The sequence below is a fragment of the Festucalex cinctus genome, chromosome 9 (genome assembly GCF_051991245.1).
Source record: "Festucalex cinctus isolate MCC-2025b chromosome 9, RoL_Fcin_1.0, whole genome shotgun sequence".
NCBI classification, from domain to species: domain Eukaryota; kingdom Metazoa; phylum Chordata; class Actinopteri; order Syngnathiformes; family Syngnathidae; genus Festucalex; species Festucalex cinctus.
This window is the reverse complement of record NC_135419.1, coordinates 1,746,835-1,771,064: the sequence shown is the minus strand read 5'-3', so window position 1 is coordinate 1,771,064 and position 24,230 is coordinate 1,746,835. Positions and strand designations below refer to the sequence as shown.

At 40.6% G+C, this 24,230-nt stretch overlaps 1 protein-coding gene across 2 annotated transcripts in view; it reads left to right on the top strand.

Annotated features, from left to right (window-relative positions):
* gpc4 (glypican 4) overlaps window positions 1-23,741 on the top strand; it is a 33,414-nt gene extending 9,673 nt beyond the window's left edge. The window contains exons 1-9 of one of the 2 annotated variants that reach the window (XM_077532346.1): window positions 10,717-10,900; window positions 10,990-11,148; window positions 17,818-18,215; window positions 18,485-18,650; window positions 19,853-19,983; window positions 20,076-20,222; window positions 20,306-20,430; window positions 20,563-20,735; window positions 20,825-23,741. In XM_077532346.1, coding sequence (XP_077388472.1) covers window positions 11,040-11,148; window positions 17,818-18,215; window positions 18,485-18,650; window positions 19,853-19,983; window positions 20,076-20,222; window positions 20,306-20,430; window positions 20,563-20,735; window positions 20,825-21,042 — 1,467 coding nt within the window. In that variant the 5' untranslated portion in view covers window positions 10,717-10,900; window positions 10,990-11,039 and the 3' untranslated portion in view covers window positions 21,043-23,741. Of the gene's footprint in view, window positions 1-10,716; window positions 10,901-10,989; window positions 11,149-17,817; window positions 18,216-18,484; window positions 18,651-19,852; window positions 19,984-20,075; window positions 20,223-20,305; window positions 20,431-20,562; window positions 20,736-20,824 lie in introns of those variants that run through there. The other variant, XM_077532345.1, reaches the window with a different exon arrangement.
* The last annotated feature ends 489 nt before the right edge of the window (window positions 23,742-24,230 follow it).

The window sequence follows — 24,230 nt, the reverse complement described above, 5'->3', positions numbered from 1 at the left end:
CAAAGAATATTTTGTTTAACGATGGCTCTGAGGTTGCAAATCATTCGCTCGGTATGTTTTCAGGGTGGTGCGCGTTGGCAGACAAATGTGTTCACTGAGAACCCGAGTTGACCCGCCAGGCCTTAAATTATTGTGAATGAGCGGAATGGCAAGCGGCTAAGATGCGCATGCACATTGACAACATTCTGAACATGCTGCACCATTCATTACCAAGGTCCATAAAACCTCGTGTGGTTTAGACTTTCTTGCCCCTTTGACTTTCTCCGATGAGTGGTTTTTCTTCCCATCAGCTTAACTGGTGTCCAGTGTCGTAAGGCCCAACAGGTATATCGGAATCTTTGTTGTCTCTTTGTAGTGCCGAGCCTCCAGAAACCTAATCTTCTACCTGACCTCATTCCGCCTGAGGCACTTTGCTGGGCCATGTCCTGCTTTATCATCTGGTCGACTGCTGCTTTAAGATGTTGTATAAAATGAATATTGTCCTTAACTCATTCACTCGCCGCCATTTTCACATTTCGCAATCCTGTTCGCCACCGACTGTTTTACTGAATTTTGACTGATTTTGTAAGGCCCACAGAATATTGTGTTCAATTACTATAAAAGCATGGAACCTACCAAAAGAAAGATTAAAGTCTCTTCTTTCATCAGGGAAAAAAAGTATGTTTCTATCTGTTTCCGTTTTGAGCAATTAGCATTAGAAGAGACTTAAGTCTCATCAGTTTTCACAAATCTATTTAAAATTGCAAGTAATTTAGCTTTTTTTCTAGATGGCCCTGGTTGATCTCCTTTGCTCTGCTGCCACCTGCTGGCCGTTTGTGTAATAACTACCATTTCTGCAACCGTTCTTTGCAGTTGAGAGGCTGCATCAAAGCCTTCTGTATGCTCTAGCATAAAAAAACAAAAACAAAAAAAACGTATAAATACGTCTTTAGGACACTTACCTTAAAAAAAAAAACGTATTTACATGTTGTTGGGAGCAAATGAGTTTAAGGGAATTTTTGTGTTTTTTAACATAATGAAGTGTATTTTGTGTGAAACCTTTTCAAAAGGTTCTGGGGTTTTACTAAAACGGAAGGGGGACCCTTGTATTCCTCTTTTCAACTCAATGTACATAGCCAGAGTGCACACATAGGACTCTATATCCGTCCAGTGTGAAGCGGTGTGGGCGGAGCTACCTTTCTTCTGGTATTGTCACAGATTCACACGCTTAGAAATGGCCGCTTTGTAACGTTATGGGAGTAGCTTTGTGTCCAATGGAAGCAGCTTGTCTCATTGCCTTTAAATTAAGTGCACGAGGGACACAGTCTAATAACAATAATGATGATGAATTGATTTCTACAATGATTCAGAGGGTTTTATGCACGCTGTTGTCATATTTCTAAATGGAAAAACAACGACATCCACCACACATATCCACGGAGCTCAGACTGTCTGCCTGCACCTTGATTAAATTGAGCAAAATTGTGTTACACCACCTGCACCACAACTTAGACCTGGCACTAGCAGGTGAAATGTTTTAAGTTTACTTTCATCCGCCAAATTGCTGGGGGCTGTGTTGCCAACGCCGTAATAAGGAAAGTAGCTAAATTGGCTGTCCTAAAAGTGGCTAAAAGTTGCTAAATGACATCATCACCTAATTTGCATACTTGGTCATTTGTATGTAATTCTAATGGATGCTGTAGGAGAGAGGAATAATGTGGGAGAGGCAAAAAAAAAATGAATTAAAAAACATCCTAAAAATGTATAGAACTATAAATGAACTTTCTTTTGTTGGATTTTTTTTTTGTATATGTTGCCTTTGAAAAATCCCAGTAGTAAGGGGGGGGAAAAAAACAAAAGATTTGTTATTTGCTCTGTTTGTTTTGTATTTAATATAACGTACATTCCTGGACAGACAAATGGAACTGTCGCTAAAATAAGTTGGTAAATGTTTGTGTGAACCCTCAATTGCACCAATCATAGATATTTTTTTGTAGTACCTTTTATAACAAGTCTTGCTTGTTCTCAATAGATCAGACAGAGACCATGTTGTGCAATGGTGACTGTGCTATGCTCTGATCTCATTGTTTTTTTGTTTTTTTTGTTTTTTTAAGAAGCCGGGGTATATTTATCATGTAACTGGCTCGGAGGATGACCCCTAAGTCACTGTCCTTTTACTAATCATTAACACGTTTGCCACAGTTTACCGCAGATTTTCTTCAGCCTTCATACATTACATAAACACGTTTCATTTTGAAACCCGTCAACCTTTCCTCTCATATCCACTCAAATATATTAAGATTAAGTCCATCATCTCATGCTAAATCCACATCTGCACAGAAGTGCTACATTTAACCTCGTGCTGCTTTGTACGCAAAGGTCAGACGTTGTCTAAAGTTGATTTCAATGCTAAACTGTGGGACACTTTGAGAGGGTCAACAAAAACCGTGGTCGTTCCTATTTTCTGATTTTTAAGTGCTCCCGGGGAAATGTGGGAGCAAGTTGAAACCCTGACAAAGCAGTGACCTGGGAAGTGGTGTAGTTGTGTAGGCAGGGGAGCTTTTGTGCCTGGACACAAAGCTGGAGATGCCAGCTCAGGACGGGACAGGGAAACGGAGTGAGAGGCTGCTATGATTTTGTGGAATCTCCCCAGGCGCTTCTGGGTAAATGTTTATGGATGACAGCATTTTGGAAGACTCACAAGTCGAGAATTTTAATTGGCCAGAGGCCCCGACTGGTTTAGTCATCAATAATGGACTCTGGTAACGACAAAAGAACGATTCCTCTATCTTGCTCTTCTTTGATACGGACACGGAAAACAATTTCTGATGAATAAGCAATTTTGCAATTTCATGGCTATACCATGTGCCTCGTAAATTTTGGAAGTTGAGTGATTTGAAGGCTTGCTGCAGAAGACTGTTAATCCTCAATTTATTTAAGGAAACATTTGACGCTGTCGTTACCCAAAACCATGCCTTTGGCTCCGATGCTGAATATATTCAATCCAGACACGTCTGTTTAACTGCTTGCACAATTTAATGCGTTCATAAATGGATTGTTGCTTTGCAGGGATTTTCCACGTGCGTGCCAATTTGCAAAATCTTGTGGTCACAGCTTGCATTATATACAGCATATCAGCCTCACAAGCACCCTTGATGGAATGTCAGATTGAATATCCGCTTCACTTGACGATAGGTTAACGTTGCAACAATATTCAATTTTGCATTTACTTTTATCAACTTCTGATGACTACATTCATTCATACTGAGCTGCTGCTGATTGCTGCTATGCAAAGCTCATCATTACATATGAAGAATAAGGGGTAGGACTGGATAAGTTTTCAACTTCTTCCTACTCCCTTGAACATATACATAGATATTTATTGGATGTTTCTTTTATTTTATTTTATTTTATTTATTTATTTTTTTTTTACTTTTAATTTTGTGTTTATATAATTATACGTGTATATGTGCATATGTTCAATAAACTTCAAACTAATACTAATTACATGACTTCAAACTTCAATTTACCAGAGGTTAACTAATTTACTCCCAATAACGTATAAATATGTTTTTTTAATGTTCTAAGTGTCCCAAAGACGTATTTATACGTCTTTTTTTTTTTTTTTTTAAAGAGAATGTGAGAATTCCTGCTTCTCATCGAGTGAATGTCGAGCTGTTGAATCGGAGACGAGGGAGAAACTCTCCGCTGTGGCTTGATCAGTCAGATGAAGTCAACCGCTTATTAAGTTATGGTTAATATGTTGCTATGTAGTCTAGCTGCATGTAGAGTAATAAAAAAGCGATCATCAAAAAGTTATTCCAGTCAGTAGTTGGAGTGGATCAGCAGCAGAATTATAAATCAGCACATCAAAGTGACCTCGGATAAAATCATAAAAAAAATGGCTCACACTTTATTATTGGAAAAGTAACAATGTTGGTGATGCAGATTCCTATTATTATCTTTGTAAAAAGGGTTTTCGTGTAAAACTTAAAAGCTCTAGCTTTGTTTCATGGTAGACATTTTCTGACTAGAAATGAATAGAGTCATGGGACAGTTGTTTGGTGCACTAAAATTAGTTCCCCACACAGGTCAAGTCTGCAGCAATTCTTTGGAATTTCTTGTTCAGTGCAAGTCATCCAGATGAACACAGCAAGCTGATCTGACGCCAATTGAAGAGTTTTCTTATTATGAATATCTGCTAATAGTCTGTTAGTACTTGAAACACTTAACGGAAAGCAAAAGGACAACAATTAACGTACAGTACTACACTCTGTTTGAAGTTGAGGGGCAGCATTCCATAACATTCCTGCACTTTTGGATCTCTATGAAGTTAAAAGACCGAAACTCATCATTGGTTTGATCATAAGGCTGTAAACTTGTCATGATACATTTAAGAGGCTAACGTGTGGAGACAAAGTAGCTGCAAGTATTGCCGTGCTCTGATCATATCTATATGACCGGCCGTGTTTCTAATGATGCTTATCTCCCTTTGTGGTGATTCAGCTTCTACTTTTGTTGCACCCGTGTACAGTATGATGCTGGAGTCTGTAATCGATTGACAATTCCAAGCTTACGTCACAAATCAAAATGGCGGTTTTATGCTGCATTCGAGGAGTGTTTGAATTGAAGTCGGATTTATTCTCGGGAGTGTCCCAGCTCCACCCTCAAAGCGTTTGAGGCAAATGTAAACAACGAAGATGGCTGATTACGATAAATTGTTTGTTGTTCTGGTGAATGCAGTCATTCCGATTACGTTGTCACGTGAACATATGTTTTGTATTTCCATTTGCCTCGAACACTTTGATGAGGGAATTGACACAATCCGAGTGGAATAAATATCAAGACTCCTCTATCGAAGAAAACAATTGAACCCCAGGATGTAGCCCATCTTTCTATTGCCAACTTTGTTTTTTAGGCGACAAACTCTTCTGGGTCCAACCATGTAGTGCACTTCATTTCATCTCGGTTCTTTAAGAAGATTAAAAAGATTAAATACAGACACTCGGCAGAATTACTAACAGTCATTTAATTGAGTAAATTGATATTTTTTCCTCTTTAACATGCAAGTAATTTTGTTTTATCTTGGATGTTAAAAAAAAACCTCAAAACTTTGGACATGCATTCCTTTCATTGAACTGTGGCGATATTTTAGAATGTCAATGTTAGCAAAAAAGCAAGTACAGTTAACACTGTTAACTGTACTTGCTTTTTTGCTAACACTTTTTTTTGCTAACACTACTATACTATTAACTAAAATGAAAAGTAAGGCTGTCTTTAGGATAGCACCGATGTTGAGGCGAGGAAGGAAAATCTGAATTTGGAATGTGCACAACTTCGCACACTTCACCTTTCTTCAACTATGTCTGGCATGGTGCCCTCGAGCAAATCTGCAGTTGTACCGAGCGGCTACTTGATGTGTATATGTGGGTATTTGTAACACCCATCCTTTAAAGTAGTCCTATGTCAACTCACCGAGTGAATCAAGTCTTTGCAACATGCTGGGAAATAATATATTATACTAAATTCTCCTAATATTGTACAACAACAAAGGTTTTATTGCTTGAAATGGTGGTCTGAGCTACTGCTTGTAAGGTTTGTTCCTGTTGCTGTGCACAATCCTGGAGCCTTCTCAACAGCTATTATTTTTTGTCCTCGTTAAAGCTTTGGATTTTTAATTTCAACTTGACTCATCCGACAGAATGAAATTATGGCTTTTCCGAAGTTATCATTAAAAAGCTGCTAAGTAAAGCCTTTTGCGATGGTTCTGCGAAATCAAGTTGTTTTCTTGTGGCAATAATAATGATTGCTCATAAGTCACTGACTGGATACCAGTTGTAAAACATCTAATTTACTCAGAAAAATATGTACACGCATTACAGACCACACTAGAAATAAAGGGAAGGGGGGGATGTAAATAAAAGGAAAATATCCAAGAAATTTAGTTGAAAAAGGAATAAGGAGGAGTTTTTGCACTTTCGACCCTCATTAAAAGAGCTATCAGCTCCAGTGTTAAACTCTTTCTCGTCTGAGGCATCTTACAAATGGTTCAAATTGCACGCTTGTGAATTAAACATAAACACCTTTAAAAACACACACATGCGCACGCATGCACACGCACACAATAGACTCTCCAAAAGCCTGCATGCTTTTGCTCATGGGATGACAGGATGCGGAACAGAACAGAACGTTAGGCTACAATATCCAGGGATAATTACACCTTAAGCGCAGATGTGTCGGCAGGACGAGATGATATGTCCTGAGGGCGTGCAAATTTAGTCTTAGTGAACAACGCTTACTAGAGTCAGACCTGTCTTTTGCATGTCACGGCACGGCAAGGGGCATTAATGTCGATTAATAGTCAGCCTTTATGTTCACGTTTCATTTCGGTTACTTTCGCCAGTATGTTTTGGTGCTGTCATTATCATACCAGTTATTTTGCAGTCAGATTGTTTGGAAATCAAATTATGGCATAGCATGCCGCCACCGTTTTCACATTGCAACCATTCCTTGTGATTGAGAATCGGTATGTACGAAATTTATGGCCAATTTCAGTTTATTATGCACAAATGTTGTTGACTGCTGGGTTCCAATTAGCGTTAGAAGCAAGCAAACAGTTGTGCAACGTCAACTTATCCCATTGTTTCTTTTATGTCTCAAATAGTTTTTCCCAATGTTTTGAGTTTAGGATGGTAGAGAAAATCTTCAAGAGGCTTTCATGACATGAGATGGAGTGAATTGACCACGAGGCCTTTTCTATTTATAGTTTTTGCCTGTGTTTGTGACTTTTACGACTCTTAATTGCCACAATGTCTGCGGGGGATGTGTGTTAGTGGCGTTATTATTGGATGACTGAGGTTTGGGCGGTCGGTTACTGCGTGTGGTGGATGTGCCGGCTGACGGACAAGGGGGTGGTCAGAGGACAGGACCTCTCTCAGAGGAGTGGCTGTTAACCCTTGACCTCACCGGCTAAGCCTGCAGGGTGGTGGCGGTTGAGGCGGAGGGCGTGCAGACGGCGGGCGGGGGCTGCAACCCTGATGTCTGCCTGGTTCAGAGGCACAAGATGGTAGGCAGAGAGGGCGGCAAGGTGTCTAATCTGTTTTTTGTCTGCGAGGCGTTTTCACATCCCCCGCTATCCTTCTTCTGAGAGAAGCATTTGAGAGGCAGGACAATGTCAAAAGGGAAGTGTCTTATTTTATGAGCCATTTAAAGGGGATGGGTAGTCTTTCCACAAAAGAAAGCCAGCGAAGTAGTGGAGTGCTGATGAATGCCACGGCACGCAGTCACGTTTGTTTACAAGGTGCCGTTCCCTTGTTTTGACCACCATAAATGGCTATTTTCCTTTTCAGAGTGACACCTCAACAAAGTTTTCTCTCTGTGTCTTGTTATGTCTTTGAGGACTTGGGAAACTGGTGTCTCAAGAGGTCTCTAAAAGGATGATTCCGTTCAACCAAAACAAAGGCTATTCATGTTTGTGACTGAAGGAAAATGATTGGCTAATGTTGCTGTAAATAAGTAACGGCAATAGTCCAGCATGATGCCCACTTCTGCTGGCACTCACTGTCTTGTACCTCAGCCTTCTTTTTTTTTTTGTATTTTACCAGGAAGTCCAGAATTTGACTTCCAAAGTATGCATGAACTAAGAACCTTGTGTTTTTAAGGCCTACATACACCAATCCAACGCCGGTCAAACGTGACCGACGTCTACCCCCTGTGGCGTCAGCCCAGACGTTGGCACGTCGTGTAGAAAAAATGACGTCAATATGCACCGCAACGACCCCGACTATTACTTACCTTCAGTGCATGCGTGAGCAGTAATTTCCCTACATACCATCGGCGGCGGTAGTGGTGGTAGTCATTATTCCTAAAGGCAACCGGAAACCTTCACGGGGGCGGGATATAAAAACGTAAACAATGCATACCAATGACTTTTTCTCTCATGAATGTCTTCCCACGTGATTGAAACCCTCCGGCTTCTTGCACAGTAGCGTATATAAAAGTAGTTTGGCTACATAGTGGCTTTCATACCTTTGTCGGCATATCCTTTAACGGTATCTCTTGAACCAAAGTCAAAGACAAAGTCATCTTCCCGATCTTCTGTCCAGACAGACATTGTAGGTTCAAATGCGGAGGCTACAGCAGGGTGACGATGCTCAAAATGAGCGGGAAAAAAACGTCCAGGCTTTTCCATCAGTACTGTTTATCTGTGGTCGTCTCTTCCTCTGCACTGATTCGCTAGCTAACAGCCAATCACAGTGATCAAATGCCCCGACGCCGATTCAACATGTCGAATTTGCTGAAAACAAGAGCCCACCCCACACCCTGGACAGATTCCAACTCGATCCGACTTAACGACAATAATTTATACACTAATCAAACGGCGCATGCCGTCGGCCCAACCACTGTCCGACTCCCAATGTCGGTTTGGTGTATCTCGGCCTTTAGATGCTTGAGTCTTTAAGCTAACAATACAACATTTGTATGGACATTCCTGTGAAATACTGACCATATCAGTTTTATTTGTGTACTTTGGTAACTAGGGCTATTTTCCATGTGGATATATCCCTTCTGAGTGCTGTGCGGTGTAGCCCCTGCTGGTGGGTGGGGGTCGAGTTGAATGTCTGTTAGACCTACAGTTTCAGTGTGTGTTTGTTTGTGTACCCTGTGCTCCCAATGCCTCCAATCATGCCTGTACAAAGAGCCATGTGTTGAGCGGTGATGTGATGTGATGTGCGAATATGTTTTAAGTTGGGGCTGCCAGCGTGCGTACATGCGAGCGTGCACGTGTACATGAACTGGGGTAGTCGGGGGGGTTGGAAAGAGATGAGTTTAAGGAAAGGACTGTGAGCGAAGTCACTAGAGGATTATATGGACTTGATCCCAGACAGAGGGGGTCCAGTTTATGGCGCCAGGGTGCATCCCTCCTTTGGATGCCCACTTTTAAACAAATGTGACTTGTGAATTACGATGACTCTGTGAAAACCAATTTGAATTTTTGTAAAAGCCCTCTGTTACAATACAGAGGTTTGTGTTTGTGTGCAATTCAAATAACTAGCTAGTTAAATAGCTGGCTAGCTAGCTAGATAAATAGCCAGCTAGCTAGCTATATACTAGGGCTGGGAATCTTTGACTGTCTAACGATTCGATTCAATTACGATTTTTGGGTCTACGATTCAATTCAGAATCAATTTTCGATTCTCGATTCAAACTGTTTTCGATTCAAAATTATTTGATTGATAAATGATTTCTGCTTCAATTTACAGATATGCACAACATTGTCATGATCGACTCCAGTCTGCTTTGCAAGACAAAATGACAAATAGAGACATTAAAGTGTCTTTTTTTTTTCTTAATTTTGTATTGTAAGTGTAAATGTAAGATTTTTTTCTTCAATGATGTATCGTGTTTTTACGAACGCACACTATCATGCAGGCATATAAAGGTATTTTGTTCTAGTGGGGTTGCCGTAGTTAGCGATCCAAGATGGCGTCACCAATTGTGTCGGGTCACCAATAGCGTCTTGACAGCAAGACCTGTTGCAGCTCAATATTGAGCCATATATAAGGCACACTGGATTATAAAGCGCATGGTCAGCTTTTTAAAAAATTGAAGGCTTTTAGGTGCGTCTTATAGTACGGAAAATACGGTAATCAGAATGTGCATACTGACGCCCGGACACTTCACGACTTCTGACGTCGGATTGGTGTATCGAGGTGTTAACACTCAACCTCTGAAATAGATACATTTTGTTTTTATTACCGGTAAACTTTTTCAGTGTAAAATCATGTGTTTGAGAGTTTTCTGTATTTTAACGAGAAACACTGTCAGAAAATATACAAGTAGTAGTTATTGGGATATAGAATTACCTACAGTATATACTATATGTCCATATTGCACAACAGAACTTGTAGTAATGGGAAGTAGCACTTTCCAAGAGCTGACATACCAAAAAATAGTTGTGCAACTAAATTCCATGTATTAAAGGCAAGGTTAATGCTCTTCCCTGTGCAAGTCGTAAAAACCTTTGCAGGCACCTCCACTTGGAGAAAACTTAAACATACATGGCCTGAAAGGATCTCTGTGTTCCTTATTTAAAAAAAACAATAATAATAATATTGCTGCTGCTGCTGCTTTACATTAATCCTTTTAAATTCATGTCAAAATGTACCTTTGACAAGCCGGACAGGTAATGAATGACGTGAAAGAGTTACTTCTAAGAAATGGTTGATTGGACAAAGCTCCCAATAGTTTTGATTTATTACAATGACAGTTCTGCCACAGAAATCATTTCTTAGGATCCGTTTAAAACTTAAAATAAAGATGACTTGACTCGAAGTATTTATCATCAACGTATTTATTAAAATGTGGTCCTGTATGTGAGGAAGGAGAAAGGCATTTAAGACTAATTTGCACTAACATGTACTGATTGCCTGGATAAAATACATGCTGTATTTAGTTGATGTGTAGTTTTATGCATGATGTATTGCAGCAACTAAGTTGCCTTTGATGTGTTATCACATTTTGATGACTGGCAACTCCAAGCAAGGGTCAAGGTTATTTTCTGTAGTATGTACGTTTTATTTTATTTATTTATTTATTTATTTATTTATTTATTTATTTATTTATTTAAGTATCCATACAATACATTGTAATGTAGTGTAGGTACACCTCAATGACATTTAGAGTGTAATATTGACAGTTTCTATTCATGTGTTTTTGGCTTGAGGAAGCAGAGGGCTTGTAGGAACAGATGAAAGAGTCATGGACACAAAATCTGACCTCTGCATTTGCGTTTGGAGTATCGGCGTCTCGCTCAAGGTCACCGCAGCAGCGTGTCCGGGGAGGTTCTTGAACCGGCGTCCCGACCCCTGCCGTGCGCGCACTGACAATCATCGTAACTGATTTCTATTTGCATCCACAGGTTAAAGTTAATGTTTGGAGATAGATTCATGTGATACATGATCTTATTTTTAACCTGGTTGCGTTTTTTTTTTGTTTTTTTTTCCCCAGGAGCATCGCTAAAAGTCTGTCCGCAGGGTTACTCCTGCTGCACGGTGGAGATGGAAGAAAAGCTGAGCCAGCAGAGTCACTATGATATCAAAGCGCCCGTCTCCAGGCTGAGCACCAATCTACAGTCCACCTTTCGACAACGGCACGAGCACTTTGACCGTAAGCACACGCACGCACACAAACAGCAGCCACCTTCATGTACATTTGCCGCAAAATACCAGCAGTAGGGATGTCACGATAAGGGGCAATATCGTGATATCGTGATATTAAAGCCACAATATCGTCGTCATGTTCACAATACTTAAAAGGAACACATATGTTAAAAAAGTCAGGTTGATTTCCATTTGTGCAGTTCTAGCACCCTCTAGTGGCTAGTTTATTAGTGCAATTAAATTTTCATTAGGGATGTTTTGGCCTTCTATGTTTAAAATCGATGCTAATTGTCAGATGAAGGGGAACCGAATTAGCTTGTGAAGCGATCAATGTGTGCTTGCATTAGCAAGTAAGTGCCTCAATATTGTTAAGAGAGATTGTAGGTGATTTATATGCATTGTTGTTATGTACAAAAGCAAAATATTGTGTTTTTTTTTTTTTGTTTTTTTTTTTTTTTAAAAGTATGAGCTCTTTTTTTTTTTTAAATATGGCCAACGCCCCCACAATATCGTGATAATTATTGTATCGTGACCTTCATATCGTGATCATATCGTATCGTGATGTTTGGATATGGTTCCATCCCTAATCACTAGTAGAAGCACATACGGCGCGTGATTTTTGACGTACGCTCCCACCTGCCAATAGCGTTGGCCTGAGCGGAGACAGTCGGTCTGCGTCCACCTGTCTCTCAACGTCTCGGTACCATCCCTCAGCGGCCCCCTCTACTGGCCTTCCTTCTCCCGAGAGATGCATGCACTCCCACACGGACCACACACACACAACTTCAGATTTGTGCTTCCCTTTTTCCTCCGAGTGTGCGCACACGTGCGTATGCCTGTAAATGGCGGGATCGGATTTCGCGTGTGGACGGCGGAAGCACATGGGAACATGCAACGCTGTGGAATCACAGAGGAAATGGCACAACTTCTGACTGCGCCCTACCAAGTCAGCACCGCTGTTCTGATCCGTTGTAATAAGTCGAAGAAGGTCACTCGGGTTCTGAACGTTACGCATGTCGTACGTGCACGTCTGCGCATAACGCGGGTCACAGACCTTTTTACGTCTTGCGCGTCTGTGAAAAGAGAGCCGAAGGATCGTCAGCAACAGGGTGCGTGTGTATTGCAGCCAGATGTGAACTGGAATGTGACGTGTCGGAATGCGGCGGCGGCTCACTCCGTCCCGCCCCTCGCTTTGCTGCCCTTTGTCCCCGTCTCATGCCTCTCCTGACATTCGCTCTCGTCCTGCTTAAACTCTTCTTTTTCTCCATTTCTAGTTCTTATTCTTCCATGGCCATTTTTCTACTGCTTTGTGTACTCGCTCAGATCCAAGTTGGTGTCTTGTGGCAGTAGATTTCCTCAAATGTTTTTTAGTGCATCAATTTTAACTCATTCACCCGCCGCCATTTTCACAGAAGCAATCCCGTTCGCTCCCGGCTGTTTTACTGGATTTTGACTGATTTTGCAAGGCCCACAGAATATTGCGTTCTATTGCTATAAAAGTATGGAATCTACCAAAAGAAAGATTAGTCTCTTCTTTCATCAGGAAAAAAAAAAGTATGTTTCTATCTGTTTCTATTTTGCAGTAATTGGCATTAGAACAAAGCTGTTTCATCGGTTTTCACGAATCTATTCAAATTGTAAGTAATTGAGCTTTTTTTCTAGATGGCCCTGGTTGATCTCCTTTGCTCTGGTGCCACCTGCTGGCCGTTTGTGTAATAACTACCATTTTTGCAACTGTTCTTTGCAGTTGAGAGGCTGCACCAAAGCCTTCTGTATGCTCTAGCATAAAAAATAAAACAAAACGTATAAATACGTCTTTGGGAGACTTAAAACATAAAAAAAAACATTTACACGTCATTGGGAGCAAATGAGTTAATAGGGACGTTTGATGCTACTTTTTTTTTTTTTTTTTTTTTACAGACCGGTACCAGGACGAATCTAACTCTTGATTAGTCACCAATACCAAGTACCAATATCACGAGTACTTTTGATCAATTTCCCCCCCAAAAAATAACCATTTTAAATATAGCCGTTTTTCTTAAAATTGCAGGAAATAACATTTTTCTGTTTTTCTAATTTTTTGTTCATGATTGTATTGGCCACCTTCGCGAGTACTGATACTTTATTGGTACTTACCCTTCCCTAGTTTATATTATGTGATTTTTTTTTTAAATTTATTTTATTTTATTTTTATTTTTATTTTATGTTTCGGAATGTAGCATTTTTTTTTTCAGTTATTCAATTTCTGCTATTGAGTGTTTCCGCACGGTCTAAAAAAAATTTAAAAAATGCAAAAATTCAGAAACTTACATTTTAGGCCTTAAATTATATAAATAAAAAAAATATATATATATATATATATATTTTCATCCTAGTTCTAAAATGTAATTTACCCAAGTCTTAAAATTCTTACATCAACTTCTTCTATTTATAGTATAGAGGAATTTTGAACATGTTCAAAATTAATCATCATAATTAAAAAAACAAACAAACAAAAAAAAAAACGTGTGCTGACTGCAGTCTTCGACAGACGGAAATGTCTCATGCACAGCATTACATGCATGGTTGTTGTCATAATAAAGATGTCCTGACAGCTGGAATATGTATATTGTATTGTCAGCAATGTTTGTGTAACACTTAAGTGATTATAACACATGGTACATTTATTATAAACTAAATTATTTAACAGTTACTGCCTCCACAATATTTAATTTGGAATTTAATGTTTGTGGAGTTTTTATCAAGTCCTCTATATTTAAGAATTGATGTTTCATAAATTGACAGCAGGAAGGTTGCGGCTCTATTCAAACTGTTCCATGTGGGATCTCTTTGACAAAGACCTGCTGCACTTTCTTCCACTTTTACCATCTGACACCTCGCCGCCGCTTATGACATGTTCACATTGCTGTCCTATTATTTACTTGTCGTGCTCCAAGACACCCTGGAGCTTACACACACAAAAAGTGCTTATCCTTGTATTCATCGTTCATGACGATGACACGGACAGTTCCGTGCGTCCGTGCAACGAACGCGGCAAGAAATGTGGATGAAAACAAGTCATGACTACATGCGTTTACACACTAACAAACCCAGGAAGTGGCGTATGTGATTAGACATGCTCTCACCCTGGGCCTGGAGCTCGAAGTCACGGCCAATTAGGAGACCGAAATAGTTCTGCCCACTTTGCTATGATCTCGGCCCGTCTGTCGGCCTTATTACTCTGACCCTGTCCAGCAGAGAAAGCTTTAATATGTGGGATTTAACAACGTGGATTAAAGGCTTCTAACAAGAGAATACCCATCGTCCAGAAGATCCAGCAGCAGGAGTGACGGAATCACATCCCATGAGAAAAGAGTGAGGAGCAAAAGGACTAATTGGCACAAATAGGGGTGCAATTACTTCTTGGGTAGGGATTGGGAGGAGCAGAGTTTAAAGGGACACAGGTGGGGGGTGCGAGAAAGGAGGAGGAAGTGGGAGGTGTTAAGATGCCCTGTTCCTGTAATGGATTAAGATCCTTGCTTAGAATTTATGGCTCCTATGCAACATTGTGTGGATAGATGACTGAATGGCTGGAGATAGATTTTATTATGTGTGTCATTTAACATGTCCATCAAAAAGTTCCTACATTATTAAGCCTTTATGTGCCACTGGTGCTGTATATTCAGGATATAATACAATAAAGGTCAATGATTATATCGTATTTAGTGTCTTAATAATGTATCATTTAAGCCTTTAAGAAATTGTGACTTCTTTTTCTGAGCCATTCCTGATGGAAGAATTTAACCTAATGCACAGAAAATGTAAAAAGATCAATGATTGGTCAGTTTACATGGTTAACGGCGCAATCTGCCGGTTTGACTCAGGAAAATGCACTTTTTAAATACAGGATTTAAACAAACAAACTACTTCTCAATTTACAGATCTGGGCTTTTCTTATCGTGTGGGGGTGATTTTTGTCCTAAACCCCCACACGCCCAGCCTGTATTTTGCCATTTTGTGTTTGTTTTGTAAACAGCGGGCCGTTTCTGTGGAAAGACAGTGTTTACACCCCTCCAGCCAATCGCAGAGCGGAGGGGTGGCGTGTCGCAAACGGGGCTGGCCGAACGTGTCGGTTGCGTGACGTCACTCCCGCGGCAATTTGAAAGCACGCACGGATTATTATTTTTTTTCTTCACTCACTAACAGAAGCTTACGTGTGTGAATAAGTGAGTGAAGAAAAAAACTCTGTGCGTGCTTTCAAATTGCCACGGGAGTGACGTCACGCAGGACAAAATCACCACCAAAAATTAACATAAACCCAGATGTGTAGACTGAGAGAAAGTTAAAGTGTGTGCATCCTGTATTTAAAAAGTGCATTTTCCTGCGTGAAACCGGCATTCTGGGCCTTGAAGTATTGACCATTAAAAAGAAAAGAAAAAGTAAGTGTGTTATTTTTATCATTTATTCATGAAATTTGTACTAACCCCTGCCAGGCCAGAGTCATTGAACTCCGGGTGGTCCTACACATGTTGTTCATGTCGAACCCTGATCTATTCTTTGTACTGACTTCAAACTTGTTGCTGCTATAAAATTCCATTGTGGCGAGTAAAACCTTTTTTGTTTTAATCTCAGCCGGCGAAGAGCAGAACTTGTTTTCTTGTCATCTGCTGTTGTGTGTGCCTGTGCATGTGATTTGGGGGGCCGCAATGTTTCCGGTATCCTTGGCAACACAGTGGGGATTTGGGAGTTAAAAAAGCCCTCAACTTAACCCACCCCATGCTGCCCTCACTCCTCCCCCTTCCCCATTTTTTCTTTTTAGTGTGTCAGTCTGGAGTGGAAGTGACAGCATTACGAGGGGACCGTGTGTGTGCGTGTGTGTGCGTGTGTGTGTCTATGGCAAGGAACGTTTAGTGTCTCCCTCTGTGAGAGCATGGGAACTTTACATTTCAAAGGCAAGCATAGGGCACCCAGAAAAAGTCCAGCGGGACAGAAGTTTTGTCTGCACGCGGCAGCGAGGGGTGGGGGCGGGGGGGGGGGTCGAGCAAGAGCGGATAGAAAGGAGATGAGTGAACGGGGGCTGCGAGCGTACGCTCGCGATGCATGCGCGACCGAAGGCGACTCATTTTTCAGTGACTCTGTGGAATTCTCATTTTGTTCAGATTAAGAGAGTCGGGGGTAAGGGGGACTGGATTATTGAGGCGAGGTGGAGGAGGGGGTTGATGGACATTCCTCAGGATGAAGTAGGTCATTGTTCACTGTCTACTGAAGAGAGATGGCTGAAGGAACTGATGAAGTGAAAGCAGCGTAGGGAGGGAGATGTTGGGATGGGGAAAGGCATACAGGTCCATATATAGATATATATAGGAGGGCAAACGATTCTCATTATTCAGTAATCCTATTGAAAAATGCCTCTGAAGGACTGCCCAAGAGAAGCCAGAAGAAAGGAAAGCCAATGGAATGTGACAACAGAAAAAAATGCCATTGATGAAGGTCAGTAAGGAGATGTCGACAGATCGACTACTGACAACACCAAATTCCCTGCAGCACTGATAGGCCAAGCAACGTAATGTGAGCACTTACAGCCAATGATGGCTAAAGTGGGGAATATCATCATGAATCATTTGAACTGGACGTGTGTCTTGACCGCCGAACCCCTGGGGTTCGATTGAACAACAGCTATAGAGTATTTCAACAGCATTAGTTTACATTTGTATTTCTTTGATATATTTAGAAACAATGATTTTGTGGGACCTGATTGAAGTACAGTATCTGCCTGAAGATCGGGGTCTATAATACATCTGACACTTTTTGTGGTTTAAAATTGGTATCGTCTCAATGTTGTGCTGTTTACATTAAAAGCAGGATTAACAGACAGGAAACAAATATGATGATGAAGGGAAAATGTTATTTACCATAATATTATAATATGTTTTGTTATTATATTATAGTTTTATGTGTTGATTTTATGTATACTTTTTGCTTCCCGACATTTCAACTTTGGGGAAGTGGGCTACTTACTGAATGATCTATCTATCTATCTATCTATCTATCTATCTATCGAGCTATCGAGCTAGCTATCTGTCTGTCCATCCATCCATCCATCCATCCATCCGTCTGTCGAGCTAGCTAGCTATCGAGCTTTTTAGCTATGGAGCTTTTTTTTTTTTTTTTTTTTTAGCTATCGAGCTTTCTAGCTATCTTGCTAGCTAACTAACTAGCTAACTCAACACAGCATTCTGATTGATATTGCTTTTGTAGAATATGAATTAAGCAGCATAATCCACCTGTTTTTATCCATGTTGGGGCGGCCATTTTGGTACTTACTGTCGCCTGAAAATGAGTGGTCATTACCTGAACCCGCTATATGTCATTTTCAGTCGACGGCAAGTGGCAAAATGGCCGCCCCCGGAGTGGCTAAAAACGGGTTGATTTTGCTGCTTGACTTTTTCCACAAGTTTAATCAGACTAGTGGGAACTGCATAGAAGATGTTAAGAAAATATTTGTGTCGAGTTCCCCTTTAAATGACGTTGACTCAACCACACCTCTGCTGGATGCAGCCAAATAGTGCACTGCCCCCCCCCCCCCCCCCCCCCTCACTGATGCAATTAATAAATACATTGTCAGAATTGTAAATGGTGTGACCAGAAGGTCGTATGGTGAAATGACACAAATCTCTCCTCGTCTTTCACCCTACAGAGTTCTTCCGGGAACTTTTGAAAAACGCTGAGGAGTCGCTGCACAACATGTTTGTCCGAACCTACGGGATGATGTACGTGCAGAACGCCGAGCTGTTCAAGAACTTCTTCCAGTCGCTGACACGGTACTACGTGTCGGGCAGCGCGGCCGTCAACCTGGACGCCATGCTGTCGGACTTCTGGGCCGACCTCCTGGAGAGAATGTTCCGGCTGGTCAACGTGCAATATGAATTCAGCGACGCCTACATGGAGTGCGTCAGCCGCCACACGGAGCAGCTGCAGCCGTTTGGGGACGTGCCTCGCAAGCTGCGCATCCAGTTGACGCGCGCGTTCATCGCCGCGCGTACGTTCGTGCGGGGCCTCAACCTCATGCCGAAGGTGGTCAACAAAGTCTCGACGGTAAGAGGAGAAGCCGGTGCGTTTTTTGCTAGCGATAAACCGTTCACGAGGAATGTAGCGCTGTGTTTTCTGAATGCGTTTCATTCCTGGCTACAATCCCATAATCACTCTGATAACATAAACCACTTTGTTTTCTCTGGTATGACATGTTTTTTCCACTGTACAGAGTGATTAATTGATGATTAGATTATACTGTTTGGTGAAATAATGGCTCGTAAACTAAATAGTCGGCGTCCGAGTCAATGTTTGTCTTGGAACTGCCCCGGCAGGTCAGCGCGTCTCCCAGCTGCGTGCGAGCGGCCATGAAGATGTTGTACTGTCCGTACTGCTCGGGCCAAGTGGCGCTGAAGCCCTGCCAGAATTATTGTCTCAATGTGATGCGGGGCTGTTTGGCCAACCAGGCAGACCTGGACACGGAGTGGAACAACTTTCTCGGTAAGTGAAAATACAAACACACTGCGGAGTCGAGTCGAGGGCTGTGCAATTAATCGAAATTCAATCACAGTTTCAATTATTATGACGCTCCACAATGACAAAATCAGTATAATTGTATTAAAAAATAAAATAAATCTTAATACAAATTTTTGAGTTTATACGTTTGCACTTTTTTTTTTCAAAATAACTATTTTAATAAATTTTGTTTCATCCAACTTGCATAATAATAGTTTCAAAGAATTTTACGTCTTAATATATATTTTTTTTATGTTTAAACATTTTCTTGATTTGTAACAAACAATAAATGATCGTCCGACAGCACAGTGCACATTCTGCACTCCAACTTCAGGTTTTTGCCAACATAAATAAATAAATAAATAAATAATGATAATAATAATAATACTAATTATTATTATTATAAATTATTATTATTATTATAAATTTGGTCCAAAAGAAACTTACATAATTATAGTGTTTCTATTTTTCATTGGTCTTAATATTTTAAAATGTGTAAACATTTTATTGTTTTATACCAAAAAATAAATAATCATCCTACTGCACATTACAGGTGCACAGTGCATTTTTTTTTTTTTTTTTTTTGCAGGTTAAAGATTTTTTTTTTTTAATATATATTTTGCTCCTGAGTTAATGTTGGTGATCAGTTTGAATGCATTATTATTCATTGATTTTATGTAATTTTATTTTTCCGTATCATATGGTTTGACATGGTCAGTCAATAAATGCTTATAGTTTAATTAAGGATTTAATTTTATTTTTGAATTTCAGATGCACTTTAAATCTTTTCTGTTACAGTTAATAAAGCTGTTCTTTGTTGTAAGTTGCTCCATATTTCTTTCTTTTTTTATTCTCTTATACGTTAATATGGATACAGTGTTATGCAGAGGTGTGCTTATAGCAATTTTATAGACAAATGATACTATCTATAGTTGTGTGGGGTGTGTGTGTGTGTTGGGGGGGATGACAGAAAATAATTGAGAAGCACTCCTATGACAAAACAAGATCAAGATTTTCCATTAACTACATTCACCACATTTGAGTATTAATCTACCACCTGGAATTTACAGCCACAGTACCGTGACTACATTTTGACGTTGCTGCCCCCTCCTGGACATTATATGTAACACCGCTGTTTGAGGTGGTTCCTGGTCGATTTCTAACTTGAGTTTGTGCGCTTGTTTCAGATGCCATGCTTGGTTTAGTTGGGAGGCTGGAGGGTCCTTTCAATTTCGAATCTGTCATGGATCCCATCGACGTGAAGCTTTCCGATGCCATCATGAACATGCAAGAGAACAGCATGCAAGTTTCACAGAAAGTCAGTATTTTATTTTTTTTTTCCCCATTTTTTTGACAGATGCAAGAAATACGCAGGCTGAAGAGCAGTGCACCTTTTTCCCTCTCTGACAGGTATTCCATGGTTGTGGCCAGCCGAAACCCAGCGCGGCATTCCGCTCCAAACGTTCCGCCAAGGAGGCGGTCTTCACCGGTCGCTTCCGTCCCTACAGCCCCGACGCAAGACCGACCACTGCCGCCGGAACCACCTTAGATAGATTGGTAAGGTCAAAGGTCATAGATAAAGAGCGTGGCGTGTTTTTTTTTGTGAGGGTAGCGCTTGAGTCGTGCCTTTTCTACAACAGACGAGCGACGTCAAGAAGAAGTTGAAACACGCCAAAAAGTTCTGGTCCACGTTGCCAGACACGGTTTGTGCGGGTGAGAGAATCGCACCTGGTGATGATTGCTGGAATGGAACAGCAAAAAGCAGGTAAAGGACGTAACGAGACATGAAATTTAGATGAAATTTCATGTGACAAAGTGAAAATGAATACTGTAAAATAAACTCGATGTGCATAGTAAACCGTCACCACTTGCTCAAATGGATTATTTTGCCACATAGGTATGAGGCGGTTGTCATTGGCAACGGGCTGGCCAATCAGGTGTCCAACCCCGACGTGGACGTGGACATCACAAAGCCAGACATCGTCATCCGAAGCCAGATCGCCGTTCTGAAGGAAATGACGAGTTGGCTGAAAGCCGCGTTCAGCGGCAACGACATCTCGATTGAGAACGGTGAGAACGCAAACATTTTTTTTTTTTCCGAATCGCTTGCGGACGTTTACGTGCAAAAACGCGTTAACCTTGTCTGCCGCCCTCCTCAGACGAGGAAGCCAGCGGCGGGGAGGAGAGCGGCAGCGGCTGCGAGTCTCCGTCCTGCGACACGGATCGGGACATCTACTTCTCCACTCCGCCCAATCCGGCGGATCCCCGGATTAATCTGGTGCACGCTGACGCGTCGGCTGGCGTAACCCCGCAGGGAAGCGCGGCGCTGGCGCTGGCGCTCTGCGGGCTGGCCCTGCTCGCTGCCCACTCGAGATAAAAAAAATAATAAAAATAAAATATGGAGACCAAGAGAAGAATGACTGAGAACGATGGAGTGAAGGGGGGAAAACTGTCAGACTTTCACATGGCTGCCTTCAGGACCTCGGACAGTCCACCATTGGGGAGTGGAGGGGGGGGGTGACTCTTCTTAATATTACAATAATTTCACTTTGAATTTTTCGCTTGCATGTTTGGAGGACGACAGTGTACAAAACAATCTGATTCTCAGCTTTCCCACTAATCTTGACTCTTATTGGAGCTACACTCTGGTTGTTCCTGCAGCATTAGTGAAGCTATATTACAGTACGTGTCTCATTTAGACAGTTTAATCACATACTTGAGCGTGTGCCTTCTTCCATCGCCGACGACGGGATATAACTATAACAACATGGTACTTCCTCGTCATTGGCGTCCTTACAGAGATCTGCAAATAAGATTTGAGTTCTATTAGAGCGGTGATGTCATGTATCACTCTGTGTGCAAACTGTGAATCTCTGTGCGTTTATGCATGTTAGCTACAACAAGCCAGTATGACATTCGGGGAATGGAGTCTTGACTTAGAAATAAGGTAGACTCCTTGTTCTGCTTTGGAAAGATATGATATCCTGTCAGGGTTGCAGCATTACTTCATACGGTTAATACAAAAAACAACAAAAGTTACGGATGGAATCATCCTTTACAAGAGCTTCAAGGGCTCACTTTGAGTCCAAACCTGCACAAGACTATATCAGCTTACGAGCATAATCACAGCCTCACTTCCAGAGTTGTTGTTTTTTTCTCTCTCTTCAGCAGTTCAGTAGTAAGGTCATACCTCATACTATGTCAGTGCAATCTAGTGATTATGGAGTTGAAAGTGAGTGTTAGAGATGTTATTATCTGAGAAGGAGCAAGACTCGACCCCGAGTGGCCCCGTTTTTTGTTTTGTTTTTGTTTTGTACTGTTAAGCTCAGTTCACGACTGAAGATCCGACGTCGGGCAGACAGAAATGTGTTCGCACATTCATCTCAGTCAAGACAACCCAAAAAAAAAAAAAAAAGAGTGCTTCGATCAAAAGGAAAAGATTATTGTAATACAGGGTTTTATTTTGCAGAGGTGCTGTATTTTTTTTAATAGCTATTTTTGGTATGAAGATATATATTTGGTACTACAGTGGGTTCTATTTCGTCCCTCCCAACCGCCAGGTGGCGGTGCTGTAACCAACACGGAATTCCGCGACAAGTGGAATTCCGTGCTGGTTACAGCACCGCCACCTGGCGGTCGTTCGGGACTCAAAGAGCCGTCGTTACATTCGTAACTTTTGTTTTGAATGCTCATTTTAGGCGGTTGAACTGGCTCATGTGCACCTTGGTTGCACATTTGTACCTCACGCATGGCCTTTTTCAGTAGAATTGGACTCCACATTCAACCATTTAATCAGCCTATCCTTACCCTCAGTCAACATTTCAACTCGTGGTTGATGTCGCAGTGCCACCAACATTTTTCCTTTTTTTTTTTTATCCATACATAAATTGGCAACTTCTTAAGATAAAATGATTTTACATGTAATTGAATTGTCGTGCGGAAATTCCTATCAATGGTTTCAGATGTTAACAAAAAAACAAAACATGACTTTATCTTCATTTCATTATTTGTTGTTGTCTTTTCCATTTCATCTCTAAATGATGCCTTTAGTAGCCTTTGTACAGTAATTTATGTGTATCTCATTGTCACTCTGACTCTGGCAAAGATCATCCATAATTAACAGTATTCATTTTTCACTTCGTCACAAAGGCTTTCATTTTCATTTTGGGGTTCTTACATATGCAATTTTATGATTTATTTATTTTTTTTAAAGTAGGTTTTCCATGTACCTTGACGGACCTTAAACATCTGGCCACAGTGAAGACGGACTGAAAATAATCAATACCGCCTTTTTGCCTCTTGTTTGGCTTTGACAAATTGACAAATTGATTGTAAGATGTCACGAAAACTATCTTCAAAATAAGTGAGCGGTCCAATCACGAAGACTGAGAATGAATCGGTGACAGCGTAAGTTAGAAATCTCACTTTGAAGGAACCCCTATGCAATCAATTTCAAACACTTGAAGCCTTATTTTAAAAATAATGAAGCCTGAGCTTCAGCAACTGGTTTTGGCATTATTGTACTGTACTTTAATTTGACCGCCATTGGTATATCACGAACATTTCTACAAGTGCTTATGCAAGTCTTCATGACTTGTGGAAGAGTTGCGTTGGGTGAAGAATCCCCCCCCACCCCAAAAAAAAAGAAAAAAAAAAGAACTTGCAGGCCGGAGCAGCGTTTTCCAGATGACAGGAATTGGTCCCGCTGCAGTATGCTGTGTTTTTGAACCACAGAGCAACTTCAGTCTTGGGACTAAGTTGAGTTGGACAGGTGTTGCTAGTCTTTAATTTGTCTTTGGCCTACAAGGAAACTGAATGGACTCGATCATCACTGATTAAAGAGTGTGTTGGAATAACTGAAAAGAAAAGTGAAGTGTAAATAAAGAGCAGCCGTTTTAGATGTCTCTAAAAGAGGCCGTAACATTACAACAGATGTTTTTTTTGTTTTTTTTTACATGTCAGAGTATCTCCTAAAATGTTATGGAAAAACAAGATGAGATAGATGTTGAATTGTAAGAAAAAAATGTATATTAAACATTTCTTAGTCTTGTTGAAATAAAGACTGCCAATATTTAACTGATTGTGAACATCTTTTTTTTTTTGGTCATCTTTACACTTTTCACCTACACTCTTAAAAACAACTTTTTGAGTTAATTGAATAACCTAAAAAGTAGGATCGATCTCTTTTTAACCAGATTTAGGTCAACTTTGAGCCAACTGTTTTTAAGAGTGTGGAAAGTTGGCAACAGGTAAGGCACCACCTTTAGAGGATGCATGTAGTACTATTAATAGTTCATATGTCTATGCAAGAGTGGTCACCCAACAACATTCACTATTAAAACATTTAGTTTGATGAAATTTTTTTTTTATTAACAAAGGAAACTGTATGCTTAATAGTCAATGCAGAATTTCATGTTCTCAATTATTTTAGCTTCTATAATAATCTGGACTTTATTGAACAAAAACGTGAAAGTAAAATTTTGGATTTTTTTTTTAATAGCTAATATGAAAGTAGCTCTCAGTTTCAAAAAATTTGTTAACGCCTGATTTAGATTTAGAGTCTTA